The 17,695-nt window shown below is 43.7% G+C and overlaps 1 protein-coding gene across 5 annotated transcripts in view; it reads left to right on the top strand.

Annotated features, from left to right (window-relative positions):
- USP16 (ubiquitin specific peptidase 16) overlaps positions 1-17,695 on the top strand; it is a 28,535-nt gene that overhangs the window by 340 nt on the left and 10,500 nt on the right. Inside the window, exons 1-13 of one of the 5 annotated variants that reach the window (XM_045852656.1) lie at positions 158-318; positions 2,772-2,873; positions 4,784-4,962; positions 7,418-7,521; positions 8,489-8,592; positions 9,468-9,652; positions 10,136-10,231; positions 11,045-11,175; positions 11,464-11,551; positions 12,680-12,758; positions 14,616-14,707; positions 15,043-15,099; positions 15,991-16,167. In XM_045852656.1, coding sequence (XP_045708612.1) covers positions 2,813-2,873; positions 4,784-4,962; positions 7,418-7,521; positions 8,489-8,592; positions 9,468-9,652; positions 10,136-10,231; positions 11,045-11,175; positions 11,464-11,551; positions 12,680-12,758; positions 14,616-14,707; positions 15,043-15,099; positions 15,991-16,167 — 1,353 coding nt within the window. In that variant the 5' untranslated portion in view covers positions 158-318; positions 2,772-2,812. Of the gene's footprint in view, positions 1-157; positions 319-650; positions 762-2,771; positions 2,874-4,783; positions 4,963-7,417; positions 7,522-8,488; positions 8,593-9,467; positions 9,653-10,135; positions 10,232-11,044; positions 11,176-11,463; positions 11,552-12,679; positions 12,759-14,615; positions 14,708-15,042; positions 15,100-15,990; positions 16,168-17,695 lie in introns of those variants that run through there. The other 4 variants (XM_045852657.1, XM_045852659.1, XM_045852655.1 and 1 more) reach the window with 4 other exon arrangements.

Raw genomic sequence — 17,695 nt, 5'->3', positions numbered from 1 at the left:
TCTCGACCTGGGGGACCCCCGCGGCTCCCGCAGGGAGGCGGTGGCAGCAGGGGAGGGGCGTGGTTCGCGGCTGAGCGGGGTCGGGCCCCCGCTTGGCTCAGGCCCCAGGTTGCGACGCAGGTTCACTGAGCTCGGTGCAACCCTTCCGCGGTTAATGCGACCGCGCACGCGTGGGAAACCCCGGGCGGCGGACGGGGCAGGGGCTGCATTAACGCGAGAGCCGGCGCGACCGGCTTTCTTTTCAGTGTTGCGTGGAGTCCCGCAGAGTCTTTTGGCTAAGAATCCCGCTGTCGTCTGAAGACTCGGCTGAGAAACTTAGTATGACTTATGGGTGCTTTACGGCCGGCGGCACCACTGTACTCGCTGGTCATGTCTCTTTAGATGCCCTTCGTAGTTGTCACAAATTTTGTGGCGCTCTTTGCGCGGAATTGAAGTCGCCCCCCGGCCCTCGCCGCGCAGCGTTTCCAAGTCGCCGTTCGGGTGTCTCCCGGAGTCCCGGCCGCCGCAGCTCTCACGGCAGATCGGCCGCCGCGCCGCGCTCTCCCTCGCGCCGCCCCCTCTTCTGACCGCGGGGACGGGGTCGCCGCGTTCTTCCGTGCGTGCCTCCGCACGTTGTAGCCTTCCCTCGGCGTCAGGGGCCGCCCTCTTTTTCTGTGTCTTGAGGACCTACTGACACCGTCCTTGCCATAGGCAGTTCGGAAGTCGTGCCGGAAACCACCTTTTCTCTCCCAGGGCTGTAGCTTCCAGTACAGGAGTTGCACGTATGCAGGGCGAGGAGGTCCCGCTGGCTAGCGATCCGAGGCGGAGGGCCGGGGGCGCGGCGTTCCGGCGTGCGCTTAGCAAAGGCCGATTGGGAATGCGAAAGACAGACGTGCCCCTTGGTTTCATCGCTGGCACTCTGCGCTCTTCCGTCGTCTTGTTTCTCAGTTTCCTCTTTTAGTGAAACGTCCCATTTAAACTTTAAATTTTAGAGGGTGGTTGTGAAAGCAGTTGCGATGGTGATCATGAAAGGACTTGAAGGACCCAAAGCTCCATGTACTGAATCTGCAGCGGTTCTGTTTGAGGAGCAATGAGAGGCAGGATTGCCAGAGCACTGGGGACAGTGTTTAAAGGACCCTGAGGGCAAGGCTCCGCAATGTGTGTGTGTGTGGGGGGCTGTTCCGTGCTCTCCTCCGGAGAGGGGCGTGATGGACGTGGCTTCGTCGGGAGGCGCGTCTGGTGCCAGAGTGCAGCGCTGGTTAGAGGGAGTTCGACTGCAGGCAGGAAGTCAGTGCTGCTTCCCCCCGTAAAATCTACAATTCGAGATAAGATGAATTATGTTACATGTTATCTTTAGGGTGAGAAAAAGTACATGAAGTATACCTTGCATTATGTATACCTCTATACTTTGTATTCTTTTGTTATCTTACCCATGTACTTTGTAAACATGGAACCTTGTTACATTTTAGATTGTCTTTGGAAAGGTTAACAATTACTTGATGTGGCACTAATTTTCATACAGACCTTTTTGAATAACCTTTAAGTACACTGACACATTAAGGACTAAAAGAGGAATACTTGTAAGTCTCTAAGACAGGATAGGGTGACAGCTAATTAATTGCAGGATTCATTGGGAAGTGTTTTCAAAGCATACCTTCCAGCCCTGGCCGGGTTGCTCAGTTGGTTGGAGCTTTGTTCCGGTACACCAAGGTTGTGGGTTGGATCCCAGTCGGGGCACATGCGAGAATCAACCAATGACTCCGTAAATAAGTGGAACAGCAGATCAATGCTTCTGTCTCTCTCTCAGTAATTAAAACAGAACAACACAAAAAACATGCTCCATGTCTTACTTTTCACGTATGTCAGTGATTTTCAACTGGTGTGATACAAGAATTTTTAAAACATGCAGTCCCTGGCTATTTAGTCAGGGGCACTGACCTCTTTTCCCTTGGAGTGTCAAGTAAAAGAAATGGCAACAGCCATCACAATAGCTATTGGTGTGAGTGAATCGAAATTATACCTGGTTGGGTTTTTTTGTTTTTTTGGTTTTTTTTGGTCAGGTCAGCAAAAAAAAATGTAGTTTTTGGTGTGCCACATATTTTTAGTGATTAGTGTTTATGTGTGCTATGAGATGAAAAAAGTTGAAAATTGCTGATTTATGTGATCAGAATTTTAATAAGCACCCCAGGTCAAATAGCTATTATAGACACTTAAGTGATTTTGATGCTAAGTTATTGTAATGTATGTTAAATACAACTTTTCAAAATCATTACTGTTGTTTTAAAGTTAAGTGGACCTGTTTGTACTTTCAGCACTTTTCATATTTGTTCATTTGTTTTAAGAATAATTTTTAATTTTTTAAGAGAAATTGTTAATTCAGTTTGCATAGACTGCACAGCTAAGAAAGGTAGCTTGGAAGGAAAGGAAATCATCCCAGTGCCCCCAGCATCCCACGTGTGTGTGGTGAGAAGTCACATTCCAATCAGGGTCAGGTGCTCAGATTTTCCATGGTCCAGGCAAGGAGGCTTAGGTTTTCTCCTGATCTTTGCGTGTATTGAAAACTTCTTAACCTTGCTAAGACTCTGTTCCCTAGGCTCTGAAGCAAGAGCAATACTATCTGTTCTGCCTACTTGGGAGTTTTCATTGCCATGACACATGTGGATGGTCTTTTTCAATTACAGTGTGTGATAGGCATGTAAAATTTTACCTCTGGCTGGGTTCTATTACTGTCTCTTTGAGAAGTATGAACAAACTTTTTCTTTTAATCAAGCTAACTTTATCTTGTTTTCTAGATTGTTATTTTGTGTCAGTAAGTAATCCATGAAGTGCCAGCATGGGAAAGAAACGGACAAAGGGGAAAACTGTTCGAATTGATGATTCTTCTGAATCTTTAGGTATATTTCACCAATTGAACCCTTAAAGTGATGTTTATATCCCTAAGTGGACATACTTTAATATGTAAAAGTAGGATAAAAGTTTACATTATTGTTCTGTAACTTGTTTTCAAGCTAATGTTTATATCTAGTACATGTCATTTAATAGTCTTCAGTGTTTAAATGGCATGATTGTTCTATTGACAAAAAAAGATCATGGGTGCATGCATATTTTGTGATTTATTTAGGGAATCTGTTGTTATAATTTCAGGTAACTTTTAACTTTCCAGTGTTATTAATGAAGCAGTCGTAAACATTTCTGTCCCTAAATCTCTGTGCATATCCAGCTATCTTCTTTGTACAGATCTTAGAAGGAAAATCGCTGACTTAAATGGCGTAAACATTTTCAAGGCTCTGTTGGTTCTGTTGCCGAGTTACCTTCCAGAAATGTCTCACTAACTCATTGGCCCCCCAGAGCATGCTGCAGGGCCCCTTTCCTTGAACCTTTATCAGTCCTGATTAATATCATTTGTAAAATTCTTTGCTGGTTTGCTCATTGAAAAGGTTGTCTTCTTTTTAGTTCATGTCTCTCCGACTACTTACTGGGATTTAGTAGCCTTTCTATGATCTCATTTGCATTGATAGTCTCGTGGTGCAAACTCCTTGGACATAAAGCTCTTTGTGCCACTTGACTCATCTCCAAACCTCCTGGGTCTCTGAAACAACTGATGCCCTTTTGAGTGGCTCTCAGAGCCCTTTACTGATCTGTTCCCAAAAGCACTTCCAGCCCCAACTGCTTGTGTCTACACAGGTGTGCCTGCCATTCCGAGGGGACAGCACACACTTCTACATTCTATACCCTGTGCCTTTGCTCCTTGCACATGTCATTTCAGATTGCTTTTAATCTCTGAGGTCATAGTTTAAAGTGTGAGCTTTGAAGTAAAAAAGATTTGAGTCCAAATTCTGGCTTAGCCACTTAGTAGCTGTGTGACATTGGGCACGAAATCTTAGTTTTCTTATCTGTCATTGGGGATTGCAGTGACTTCTGCCAGGATAGTTGTGAGAATTAAATGAGATAATGTATGCAAAACATTTAGCGCAGTCTCAGGCTCATAGTAAGTATTTAATACCAGAATTTTAAAAAAGATTTTATTTATTTTTTGGGAGAGAGAAAAGGAGGGAGAAAGAGATGGAGAGAAACATCAGTGTGTGGTTGCTTGCCTCTCATGCACCCCCCACTGCGGACCTGGCCTGCATCCTGGGCATGTGCCCTGACTGGGAATTGAACTGGCAACCCTTTGGTTTGCAGGCCAGCACTCAGTCCACTGAGCCATACCAGCTGGGACTTAGTACCAGAAATTTTAATTGTGGTTAGTATTTTCTAAGGCTGAACAGATGCAACTTTTGTTGAGTGTACTATGCAGTTGTGAAACTTTTGGGGACCTTAGCCTTCTCTCCTTATGCAGCTGTACCGTGTTTTGGAGGTTGCTGTACATGTGTTTGTTTCCCTGTCCGTCCTACTGGAGTGTGAGCTCCTCCCCGAGATGCACTGAGGCTCCATCACTCTAGGTTCCCTGGGTCCTGCCTCAGCACTGGGCCAGCTGCCTGAAGGACAGACCTGCTCTGCAAACATTTTAAAATAAAGAGAATGATAAATATGATACTAGGACTTAAGGAAATAGTTAAATAAATTAAACTTTTGGTGGTGGTGGTTATACTCAGAACCAAAAAAACAGCAAAGTTTCAAATTTCTGTCAAATCTAGCACATAGTCAACTCATTCAGATGTCAAACAAATGTGGGTTATCAGATCACCTGGCAATCTGTGCGCAGAGTAAGCTCACCTGGGAAGTTCACACGAACGCCGGGCTCTGAGACTCCGAAGGCAGCCGCGTGTCGCCTCACGTGCTCCTGTGTTGTCTGTTTTACCAGAACCTGTGTGCAGACACCTTAGGAAAGGGCTGGAGCAAGGTGGTTTGAAAAAGGCCTTAGTGAACGTGGAGTGGAATATTTGCCAAGACTGTAAGACGGACAATAAAGTAAAAGATAAATCGGAAGAAGCAACGGAAGAAGGCCCTTCAGTTTGGCTGTGTCTTAAATGTGGCCACCAGGTATGCCTAGGTTTTGTTCTGTGTGGGGTCTTCTACTCCGACCGCCCTTCAGAAGGTGTCGCCTGGGTACAGGGAGGGTAGGGAGGGTTCCAGCTCGCCGGCTGTGTTCCCTGGGGGCAGGTGCTGTGGCTGAGGTTGCTGGGTTCGGGTGCCTCACCTGGGTGTGTGCTGCTGCTACCGCCCCCCCCAAGGGAGGTGGGGGGGAGAGCTGCGTGGAGCCGCAGGCCTCCGTGGGTCTGAGGACCTCTGGCCGTGGCACCTGGGCACAGAGCAGTCTTCAGCGGGGGGTCCCCCGGGGTGGGGTGGGGGACTGGCCTTGACCAGGGCCACTCCCTTTCTTTGAGGGTGATTCCTGGGGGTGGACAGACAGCTGTGAGCTGGCAGCTGAGGGAAGCAGTGCCTGGCCCTGGGGGCTGGCTGGTGGCGAGAGGGCTCCCAGACAGGAGAGGCTGTGGTGTGAGCGGCCAGCGTCTCTAAGTCGCCTCCAAGGAGGCAAGTCAGGTTTGGGTTAGGGAACTGAGCTGCTGGCCGTGAGGCTTGCAGATGAGTCAGAGACCATGTTTTAAAAGTTTGCTTTTAAGTTGAAATTTTATTGCGATAATTATAGATCATGTGCAGTGAAGAAATAATATGGAAATGTCCCTGCACATGCTGCCCAGTTTCTCTCAGTGGTAATGGGGTACAAAACTGTAATACACCACAACCAGTACATTAGCACTGACGCACTCCCCGCATCTTGGGTCTCCCGAGCTTTCCTTTTCCTGGAGCGCCTGTATGTGTGTGAGTGTGAGGCTCCACAGCCACCACCACGGCTGACGCCTGTGGTCCCCACACCGTGTGGGCCTCTCTGCTGCCCTCGTGTGGCCATCCCTGCCCTCAGCCCAGGCAGCCGCTCGTCTGCTCTTTCTTAAACTGTGCCCCTCAGGAAATGTTGGGTGCGAGGAACCACGCAGCGCACAGCAGTCCGGCCGGGCTCTTTCTCACTCGCACACGGACCAGAGCCCGTCCAGGCGGGTGCCCGCAGCCGGCTCTTTCTTCCCGGGGAGCAGCACTTCCTGCCAGAGCCGGGCCGCTGCGTGCGGCTGGTCCCCTTCTGCAGGACGCCTGCACCGACCCCGTTTTCTGGCAGTTTTGAATAAAGCTCTTATGAACATTTGTGCGCAAGTATTTATGTGAATTTAAGATTTCATTTTTCTGGAAAAAATACCCAGAAGTGCAGTTGCTGAGTCATGTGATAATTAAATGTTTAGTTTTCAAAGACGCGCTCCCAAACTGCTGTCCAGAGTGGCTGTGCCGCTTCACGCTCCTGCCGGCGATGATGAGGCGCCCTCTGGTCCCTGCAGCGGTCGGTGTTGTCCCTGGGTTCCTGTTTCCTTTTGTTTTTTGTTGTTTTGCGGTGTGTGTGTGTGTTTTGTTTGTTTGTTTTTTGCCATTCTTATAGGTGAACAGTGAAATCTAATCATGGTCAATTTTTTAAAAATTGTTCGCAGAGAATGTATTTACTTACTTGTCTTTGAAAGGTTTTCTTTGAACCTCTTCCATTCATATGGTGAGCATGAATATATTTTGCACTTCAATTTTCCAGGAGATGTTTCTTATTATACATTTTATGTATTTTGCTCCCTTTTAAATTCCTAGTGTCAGTAGTAACTGTTACATTTCGTCCTGTTGTGTTTATCTTTTGTGTTGTTAGCAAGTGATTCTCACTTTGTTTTAAGAATGTTTCAAATGATCTCCAGTGGTATTTTAATTCTGCAAATTAACATCAAATTTAATTCATTTGAGAATTAAATGTGGAGTGGGATAAATTAAATCAGCAGTGTTTGATATCATAGTTAAAGGGTTATGAGCCACTGAGAGATATTCCCCCCTCCAGAGTATATTCCAGCTGCTCTAGAAGCAGGACCACTCCCTGCCCTGCAGTGCAGGGGACTTGGCCTGGTGCGAACAGACAGGCAGTCCAGCGCTTCTGTGCTGGGGGTGTCTTACGCGTGGGAAACCACTAGTGGGAGAGAGCTGATGTACTCATAATACCCAAATCAATAAAGTTATTGGTGAAAATGAAAATTGTGTCTTTTATTTCATGGAAAAATGTAAACAGACTTTTGGCTAACCCAATATATATGTGACAAAAGAGGCTGAAGTTAGGAAACGCCATTTAGGAAGCCAGTATGGAGTCTGAGCCAGCTTGACGCCGTGAGTGCCTGAGGCAGCATGGTCTGGTCAGGGCAGGGAAGGGCAGACTAGAGGGGAAGAGTTCGTTTGCGTGTGGTTTTTCTCCATGCCTGAGTTTTAGCAGCACCTAGACTCTCTTTAGATTCTCTAACATCTTGTTTTTGAGACTATAAGAATGACAGAATTTCTTGAGCCACTTCCTTGTTCATCATAGATTTTGAATTCTCTCCCCTTTTGGCGAATTTCTGTGGCCTTGAGGTTTATGACTGTGATTCTCCAGGGCTGCGGCAGGGACTCGCAGGAGCAGCACGCTTTGAAGCACTACATGACGCCGAGGTCCGACCCGCACTGCCTGGTCCTCAGTCTGGACAGCTGGAGTGTGTGGTGAGTGCAGCCCCGGGGCCCGCTGCCTGGGAATCGTTGGAAGTGCTGGAGAACGAGGCATTTGCAGTGTTTAAGGAGCAAGAAAGTTAAAGTGTTTGTACTTGTTTAAACATCACTTTCAGAAGGCTAGAGAATGTGATGTTCTGAGAAGCTTTCTCTCAGTGTTGCGCAGGCAGGAAAGGGGTGGTAACGTGGAAGCCTTGGGGAGCTTCACCCTTTTCCTGGCTTGTGGCACTGTGAAGCACACGGTAGGTTGTTTGTATTGGTGGTTTAAAATTGAGACGCTGAGAACAAATCCCAAGTAAACTGGGAATCTTGTAAAACTTCGGAAATGAATTTGCATGAAAATAAATGTCAGGCTGGTTTGTGTATTTCATATATTTTAACATCATTAAAACAAATTTTCACATTTTTTTAAAGATTTTATGTACTTCTTTTCAGAGAGAGAGGGAGGGAGAGAGAGAAAGAAAGAAAGGGAGAGAAACACCAAGAAACATGACTGTGTGGCTGCCTCTCCCACGGCTTCTACTGGGGACCTGGCCCGAAACCCAGGCATGTGCCCTGACTGGGAATCAAGCCCGGAACCTTCCAGTTCACGGGCTTGTACTCAATCCACTGAGCCACACTAGCTGGAAAACCATTTACACAGCACTGTTCACTGAACATTATCTGTCAGTTATAAAATTTGTTAGTTTTGATAATGTAGGTTTGTCCTTTGAAGTATGCATAGAAAAAAATGACTTTAATGTCATAAATAGCCATTTCAGTGAAATGTTTGTTTGTTTGTTTCACAGTATTTATATGTAGCCATAATGTGGATAGTCTTCAAGAAAACATACAAGGTTTCATTTTCTCCAGTGGAATAATTTGATGATTACACACTTTGGATTCCAGGAATTATATAATCTGTCCCTCTTTTTGGTTGTCAGTTTGTCACTTTTCCTCTCTGTGGTCTTTTGGGGCACAGGTGTTACCTGTGTGACGATGAGGTCCAGTACTGCAGTTCACACCGGTTGGGTCAAGTGGTTGATTATGTGAGGAAACAAGCCCGTGTTACAACTTCAGAATCAGGTAAGAAAAAAATCACTCGTTTCTTGATGTATACTACAACGTTGATTTATATATCCGGTGATGTTTAATTTACTGTATTACCCAGCATTGCATGTAGCTGAATAACATTTATCATGGTTGATTTTGAACTGTGAAACTATTTTTGGTTTAAGAATGTGAAACTGAGAGTGTAGGTAATTCTGAGGTATGAGGATTAGCAGGGAATCTGAGAAATCCACTCGGGTGCGATGAAGAGTCTGGACTCAGGCCCAGAGACAGGCAGTCATGCCCTGCACGGGGCAGCAGGCAGACCTGCTTCAAACCAGAGTTCCCTCTGCTCAGATGATAGAAAAGGGAAGTACTTGTAATTCCTTCAAAAGACCAGATACTCTCAGCTGTTTTCCACACGTAATGAATTGGGCTGGTATACATTACTAGTTTTAAGTTTGTTTAGATTTTTATGATCACAGACGTATCTTTGGCAGAACCAGAATTGTTTATTCCTAACTTCAGAATTATTCTTTGGCCCACAGAATTCATTTAAAAATTTATTTCATGTCCACATTTTTACTTGATTGCTTTATATTCCAATTTCACGAGGTATGGATAGTCAGTCGTAAAACATTTTAGTGCATTTAAAAAGGGGCTTATGCTAAAAAGCATATTCTCTTTGGTTTTATTTGTCAGGTAATGCTTATATCAGTTTTGAATATATGTACTGGTTTTTCTTGATGATAATTTATATTTATTAGAAAACGTTTAAAATCAAACAGGCGGCAAATAATGATACCAGGTGAAATGCACAAATCCTGCTGCACTGTCCCAAGTATAGCTTTGCACTTGGTGTGACTATCACACATTTCGCTAAATCATTGTTTCCTCTTTTTTTTCTGAAGCAGCAAAAGATAATGGTAACATTGAACTTGAAAATAAAAAATTAGAAAAAGAGAGTAAAAATGAGCAAGAGAGAGAAAAAAAGGAAAACATGGCTAAAGAAACACCCACGAATTTTACTTCCCAGCTCACCGTGAAGGGTCTCAGTAACCTGGGAAATACGTGTTTCTTCAATGCCGTTATGCAGGTACCAGCGTTACTTCTCTTTCTCTGCAAATTGTGCTTCCATATTTGTTACTCACAGTGTCGAGTCTTTCCCCCCTAAGTAATTTATTTCTACAGTTTTAAAGAAAACCCAAGGCAGTGCTCACTCTGTGTGTCAGTAAGACACTGTGCTGAGCACTAGGGTGCAGTGGGGCTTGAAACAAGAGTGACCTCTGCCCTCTGAGAATTTCCCCTCAGATGGGGGGAGCACAGGCTAGCCCAGCTGAGAAGCAAATCCCCGGGTACAAGAGAGTATGGGGCGGGGGCGGGGCCCTGCCCAGGTGCCCAGCTGCCCAACTGCCCGAGCTAGAGCACTGAGCCACAGAGCATGGGCCAAGGAGCATCCAGTGCCTTCTGCTTCCCAGACAGAGACAAGAGAATCTGCTGCTTCGGCAGTGACTTGCAGTTTTGATAGAATGGATTGCTTTGTTCTTAAATAACTTTCCTTTTTCACCCCATATTCCAGAATTTGTCACAAACACCAGTGCTTAGAGAGCTACTGAAAGAAGTAAAAATGTCTGGAACCATTGTAAAAATTGAACCACCTGACTTGGCACTAACAGTATGTACTTTAAAATTCTCGTTATAATTAGGGATTTTCTTCTCTGAGTATCCATATTTTAAGTTATTTTACAGCATTGATACTCATTTTCATGCACCTTTTTTGTTTGTCTTGCTTTAGGCTACCAAGTTAAAGATTATTAGACTAACAGAAATTATTAGGGGCCTTTACATGTTTTTAAAATTGTTTTTTAGATTTTATTTACTTTCAGAGAGGGGAAGGGAGGGAGAAAGAGAGGGAGAGAAACATCGATCTGTGAAAGATACATGGATCATTTGCCTCTCACATGCCCCCAATTGGGGACTAGGCCTGCAACCCAGGCGTGTGCCCTGCCTGAGACTCGAACCAGCGACCTTTCAGTTCACGTGCCAGCGCTCAATCCACTGAGCCACACCAGCGAGGGCAGAAATTATCAGGGGACTTTACATTTATTTGTTGTGTCTTTGCCATGTTTTGCTGTGCTCTCATGTTTGGCTTCCTTCTTAGAAATGTTATTGGTATTTGTGAAGCTAGGCAGACAAATATGTAGGCAAATGAATTTTATCTTATCCATTTTTATATTTACGTTTTGCTTTAGGTCTTTTCGTCTTAGGTAGTATAAGTTCCTGATAATTTAAAACTAAAACAGTAGGACTGAAGTCTTCATAAAACAGTCTGTGACCAGAAACTTTCTGCCTCTTTAGATATACATTTTGAACTTTTAAATGGACAGCTCTATCAGGAACATTGGCACTGTGGGTTGACTAGTTACATTTTGCTAAAATAAATGATTCTAACACTGGAACGAAGAAAGATTTTTTGTTCCCAATTCAGGAGCCCTTGGAAATCCACCTCGAGCCTCCAGGCCCTCTGACTGTGGCCATGAGCCAGTTCCTCACTGAGATGCAAGAGGCTAGGAAGGGCGTCGTGACGCCCAAGGAGCTGTTCGCCCAGGTCTGTAGAAAGTGAGTATCCGCCTGGCTTGTGCTTTCAGTGCAGCAGTCAGGCACTGAGAAATTCGTGGCATAGAAGCAGCCCAGTACCTACATTTAGTGCCGTTTATTTCATTTGGATTAAAAAACCTGTGCTTTGTGTGAAAACGAAATCTGCCAAGGGTGGTGTTGGACTACACAGAAAGCTTGAGGAAGATTTGGGATAGGATCCTAAGATTTTGTAAAATGGGTTTCATGTTTTAGTAGACTCTTCATTGCTTTTCTCTCTCTTTCTCCCCCCCCCCCCGCCCCCTTCTGCAGAGCAGTGCGTTTTAAAGGCTATCAGCAGCAAGACAGCCAGGAGCTGCTTCGGTATTTGCTGGATGGCATGAGAGCGGAAGAACACCAAGTTAGCACATTTTGACCAGAGTATTTCATAATTTCATCTCATTGCTTCTCTGTCCCCTGATATTTGAGGGGGTATTAAAGCAATGAAAGCTTGTTATTGAGGCCATTGGATGGAAAACAGTTTTTTGACACCAGTCTTTTTGGCCAGTGTGTTTTAGTCCTGAGGATGAATGAGGAGAATTAGAAATGACTCTCCTTTTTGTGCTGCTGTTTTGGGTGACATTTCTAGCATTGTTGTTCCTTAGGGTTCTGCCCTACAGGCCTGTCCCCCGAGAGCTCGGATCTGAGGGCGACTCAGCGAGGAGGCCCTCAGATAGTGAAACCTGCCCTTCCCCCCCGTGTTCTGACCTCAGAACCTTGACGAGGTGCTTTAGGACTCAACTCTTTGTGTTGATTAGTCACTGGTAGCGTGGGTTTTGTTGTCATTTTGCCTAAAGTCACAGAACCTGTTGATGACAGTAAGTGAGGAAGTACTGTATATTCATTCAAGTCAGGGGAACATTTGTTGCATTTTGAAGTTTTTAATTCCCAGGGTGGAAAGGAATATATTTGGGGATATGAATATAATTAATAATAGTAATAATGTAGTTGTAACAACTAATGTTTATTTTGCCCTTATTTTATGTCAAGCACTGTTCTTAGTATTTTATGTGAATGACCTTACTCAGACCTCACAGCCATTCTGTGAGGTAGATGCTGGAACCGTTCACTCCCCTTGTAGATTCTGGAGCTAAGATGTAGGAAACTTCAGTGCCCTGTTCAAGGTCACCCAGTGCTGATGCAGTTGGGCCGTCATTGCTGGAGGCTGAGCCTTCGCTGTCCCTGAACGTCTTGCCTGCAGGACACACTGTGTCAGCAGTCTCTCCGAGGGAGAGGGGCGTGTTCTGAAAGCTTAGGTTCGAGTCGGTGGAAATCAGGAAATGATAAGATGGGCTTTACTCATGGGTTTGTGGTTTTGTAAGTATAGTTCTTCTTAGTTCCTTTAATTAATTTTGAAAATGTGATTTTAGATGTATTAGTTTTTATTCAGTAACTTTGGGGAGCTAGTTCTTGATCACATATTTTCTAAGAAAATAATTATATAATATTAAATTTAATACTATGCATGTATTCATTTTATTACTTTTAGAGAGTGAGTAAAGGAATTCTTAAAGCATTGGGTAATTCTACTGAAAAATTGGATGAAGAACTAAAAAATAAAGTTAAAGGTAATGTCTGACTTTTTTAACTAAACCACTATAGTTGAATCCCTCTGCACTGTAGGAGAGGAGTGCTGGCACTTTTATTTTGCATCCGAAGTTATTAATGTGCAACTTCTCTTTATCACTGTTGATGTTAATAATTCGTTCAGTACACCCAAGGTGAATGTTTTAGAAAAATTTAACTTCTAATGTATTCTTCTTGTGCAATATTATAGTGAAATTTACAAAGATAGAGTGAACATGACATCATAGTTTCATTTCTGAAGAGCTTAGACTTCTGACTGGCATGATAAGTGACTTGCACTTGTCCATGTGAGTCGTCAGTGGCTGGTTCAGTAAGCGTGGAGCCACGTCGTTCTCATGACCACGTGGCAGGCAGGGGTGAGCATCGCTGTGTCCAGCTGGGCTCGTGGTCACAGAGGCTTCTCCGTGTCCTGTCGATGCCACAGCCATGTGTTGGCTGTTGAGCCCTTCAAGTCTGAGCAGTGCAACTAAGAAGCTAAATTTTTATTATTTAATTTTCATTAATTTAAATTTAAATGGCCACAAGCGACTAGTGGCTTCTGTATTGTGAACCACAATTTAAAACCAACACATAGCAGCTCTTTGCCTCTTTGGTACCTCAGCCTGGACAGAGAGACTCCCTCTTGCTGTCCCAGTCTGTCAGGAGACATGTTTCCATAGAAACTGGCCTCTGTTATTGGAACAAAGCATATGAATTTCGTGTATTTAGTAAAAGAGGTGATCAGGTAATCAAGTTATGATGCCTTAGGCTAAATTTATCGAGATTATTTTTGGAACAAAGGGAAATAAAAGGAGATTTTGTCTGAAACACTTTCCTGAACTTTTTTCTTCCTTGCTTTGTTTTGTTTTTAAATGGAATTAGTCTTAGTATTCACAAAGCAAGTTGCATGTTGGAATGTTATGAGGGGGGGACCCCCCAAAAAGGAATTTATTTATAAACAATTGTGTATTTATTCTAAGTCATCTTCAAAGTACTCTCCATTTGATGTAATACACCTATCAAGATGCATTTCCCACTGCTCAAAAACATTTTTGAACTCATCGATTTTGATGCCTTTTAGTATTTCTGCCATTTTTTGTTTCACCTTGCCCATGTCGGCAAGATATTTCCCTTTGAGGAATTTTTTCATCTGAGGAAATAAAAAAAGTCGCGCAGGGGGAGATCAGGTGAATAGGGAGGGTGAAGGTCAGGGGTCATGCCGTTTTTGGTCGAAAACTGCTACACACTCAGCACAGTGTGGTGGGCAGGTGCGCTCATAAATCATCACCCATCATGAAATGGGCAAACATGCTGAAAGAGTCTTAAAAAAAAAATTCACCGAGGCTGAATGCAGCCTCTCACAACAACACCAGGTGATCCACTGATCCAGATGGGCTCCTAGAACACTCACCTAGCAGGGGAAGCCTGTCCTACAAGGGCCTGCCCTCCAGAAGATAATTTCGGACTTTTTGCACCCCCTACCTGCCCACCGTAGAGGTGGAGATGAGCTAACACATCATCCAGAGTTATCTGTGTGCTTGTTTTCCGAGTGGAAGTGGGTCAACAGCCTCACTGACTTGTACAGTGTGGTTCCCACAGACTGGATCTCAGATGGGAACTTCCTCTGAACTTTTTATTTCTCACCAGATGTGATGGTGTGAAATTCTGTTATGCCCCAAAGTGCTGTGTGCGCCACTGACTAGCAAAAAAAAAAATTATGGTAATTATGAATAGAGAAAAACAAGCCTGAGATAGGAAAATAAAAACACAATTTTAGGGTTAGAGAGGTTAAGTAAGTAGTTTTAGCTTATTTAATTAATTCTACAAATACATTTGATGAACTTTCTTTCCCCTTACAGATTATGAAAAGAAAACATCAGCACCAAGTTTCGTGGACCGCATCTTTGGGGGTGAACTGACTAGCACGATCATGTGTGATGAATGTGGAATGGTAAGTTGGGGTCGTGTGCGATGGATTCACTGCATAGATGTAGTTTGTCACTTGTGGCTTTCGGAAACAGAAAGGTCTCATTCCATAAGCTCTTCCTGGTTTAACTCCCCAAACGTACGTAGTTCTTTGTGGGGACTGTGAGCACTCCTGACACGGGTAGCAGTGAGGTAACACGTTGCTTTGGTTCCCTGACCCGGGTTCTCAGGGCTATGTTCCCCGTCCCATCTTCTTTGCTCCGTATGTTGCAGCTGAGCCCCAGCCCCCATGACCCCCCTACGTCATGTTTACAGTGCATCTTTTCCTCCCTTTTACGTTTTCTTTTTTGGTTGGTTAAGGTCTCCTTGGTTCATGAGTCTTTCCTTGACTTGTCTCTGCCAGTTTTAGATGATCAGGTAAGACCCCAGAGTTCATTTTATTTAAGTATATTTTTCCTGTGTTAGGTTTTATGGGGAAGCTTTGTCACCTTTTCCAAGTTTGTATATTATCAGCCTGTGGAGAATTTTTCTAAGTGTATTTGAGATAGAAGAAGTTTAAATAGTTGGACAAAGAACGGGGTACTTTTTTTATATATAAAAAAGAGGAGAGTGTGTTTAGAATTCTTTGTAGATAGTTATCTTGATTAGTTTACATCTAGGGACATGTTTTCTTTATATTAAAACTTACTATTTTTGTTATTTCAGACTAACCACAAATCCCTTACAGTCATAAGTGTTCATATGTGTTAATACAGAACATCTCAGTTTTAAGCCATATTAATTTGGTTGCTAGTAGTAGTAGGAAAAAAGAGAACATGTTATGAATTTTGGATGAATCATTCATTGTTCAACTTAATATGAATTAGGAGTCCCTTTAATCACTGTAACTTAGTGATTAATGTCTTACCAAATCTAGTTTATTTTCTCTTTGTCTAAAACTGTCACTTGCATGCACAGAAGGAAATGAATAAAAAGAGATGCCTGTGTTTGGACAGAGAGTGCCTTTGGACATGGGCACAGTCACATTGTGGTGCAGCGTGTGCCTGGCGTGGTTTATGCTGTTCTTTTCCGTCCGACTTCCGTGTGTGGTTACTTTTTTCACTGTTTGTTTACTTGTTTGTTAGTATGTGGAGATTGCTTCTTAGTATTTGAGGTGAATGGATTTTGTCCTAGATATATTTTCAAACATTATGTAAATAAAATAGTGTACAATAGGAGTAGAAAAATACTTAAGTAATGTGAAATCTGTTCACCAAAGAGTAGTTGTGAAATTTTATTTTCGGGCCATATTTTCTCCATATTTTTAAGAGCGGTAAGAAAAGTATAAATGATAAAAACCTGAAAAAGACGATGGAGAATGAAGATAAGGACAGCGAGGAAGAAAAAGATAACGACAGTTACATGAAACAGAGGAAGGATGTTCTGTCGGGGACGAGCAAGCACTTGCAGAAGAAAGCCAAGAAGCAAGCCAAGAAGCAAGCCAAGGTGAGTCATTGGGCAGAGAGTGGCGCTTCTCTGATTTTGTATCTTTTTTTTATTCTTTTTTTATTTCATTTTTAAAAATATGTTTTATTGATTATGCTATTACAGTTGTCCCATTTTCCCCCCTTCACATCCCCTCCCACCCACATTCCCCCCCTTAGTTCATGTCCATGTGTCATACAGACAAGTTTTTTGGCTTCTACATTTCCCATACTATTCTTACTCTCCCTGTCTATTTTTTATCTCCACCACCCATGCTACTTATTCTCCATACCTTCCCCCCTCCCCTCCTCCCACTCCCCTGTTGCTAACCCTCCATGTGATCTCCATTTCTGTGGTTCTGTTCCTGTTCTAGTTGTTTGCTTAGTTTGTTTTTGCTTTTGTTTTAGGTGTGGTTGTTAATAATTGTGAGTTTGCTGTTATTTTACTGTTCATATTTTTTATCTTCTTTTTCTCAGATAAATCCCTTTAACATTTCATATAATAAGGACTTGGTGATGATGAACTCATTTAACTTGACCTTATCTGGGAAGCACTTTACCTGCCCTTCCATTCTAAATGAGAGCTTTGCTGGATAGAGCAATTTTGGATGTAGGTCTTGCCTTTCATGACTTGGAATACTTCTCTCCAGCCCCTTCTTGCCTGTAAGGTCTCTTTTGAGAAATCAGCTGACAGTCTGATGGGAACTCCTTTGTAGGTGACTGTCTCCTTTTCTCTTGCTGCTTCTAGGATTTTCTCCTTCATTTTAATCTTGACTGATGTAATTATGATGTGCCTTGGTGTGTGCTTCCTTGGGTCCAACTTCTTTGGGACTCTCTAGGCTTCCTGGACTTCCTGGAAGTCTATTTCCTTTGCCAGATTGGGGAAGTTCTTGTTATTTGTTCAGAGAACCTTTCCACTTGTTGCTCTTCCTCTTCTCCTTCTGGTACCCTTATAATTCGGATGTTAGAACGTTTAAAGATGTCCTGGAGGTTCCCAAGCCTCTCCTCATGTTTTTGAATTCTTGTTTCTTCATTCTTTTCTGTTTGGTTCTTTCTTTCTTCTGGTCCACACCATTGATTTGAGTCCCAGTTTTCTTCCCATCACTATTGGTTCCCTGTGCATTTTCCTTCATTTCACTTATTTCATTTGCCTTCATTTTTTAATTTAATTTGCGACCAAATTGAACCAATTCTGTGAGCATCCTGATCACCAGTGCTTTGAACTGTGCATCTAATAGGTTGGCTATCTTTTTTTTGTCTCAGCGCACTTGTTACATTTGAGGAGCAGAGCCTTAGGTATTCACTTGGGCGGGACAACCCACCTCGCTGCACTGTGATGCTGTGTGTCGGGGAGGGGTCCGAGAGGGAACAGTGGCACTTGCTCTGCTCTCTGCCGGATTTCAGTCACTTCCCCTGCTACCCACAAGCAAAGTGGGCCCTTCAGTGGGCCCAAAGTGGGTGCTGATTCCCAGGTGGGTTGGCTTGTGTACATTCTAAGACCCTCTGGGTCTCTCCAAGGAACTCTCTGGTGCAGCTGGGAGTTTCTCCTG

This window comes from Phyllostomus hastatus, unplaced genomic scaffold (assembly GCF_019186645.2).
Source record: "Phyllostomus hastatus isolate PE091 unplaced genomic scaffold, TTU_PhHast_1.1 phas_contig_948, whole genome shotgun sequence".
Classification (NCBI taxonomy): domain Eukaryota; kingdom Metazoa; phylum Chordata; class Mammalia; order Chiroptera; family Phyllostomidae; genus Phyllostomus; species Phyllostomus hastatus.
This window is presented reverse-complemented; position numbering and strand designations above follow the sequence as displayed.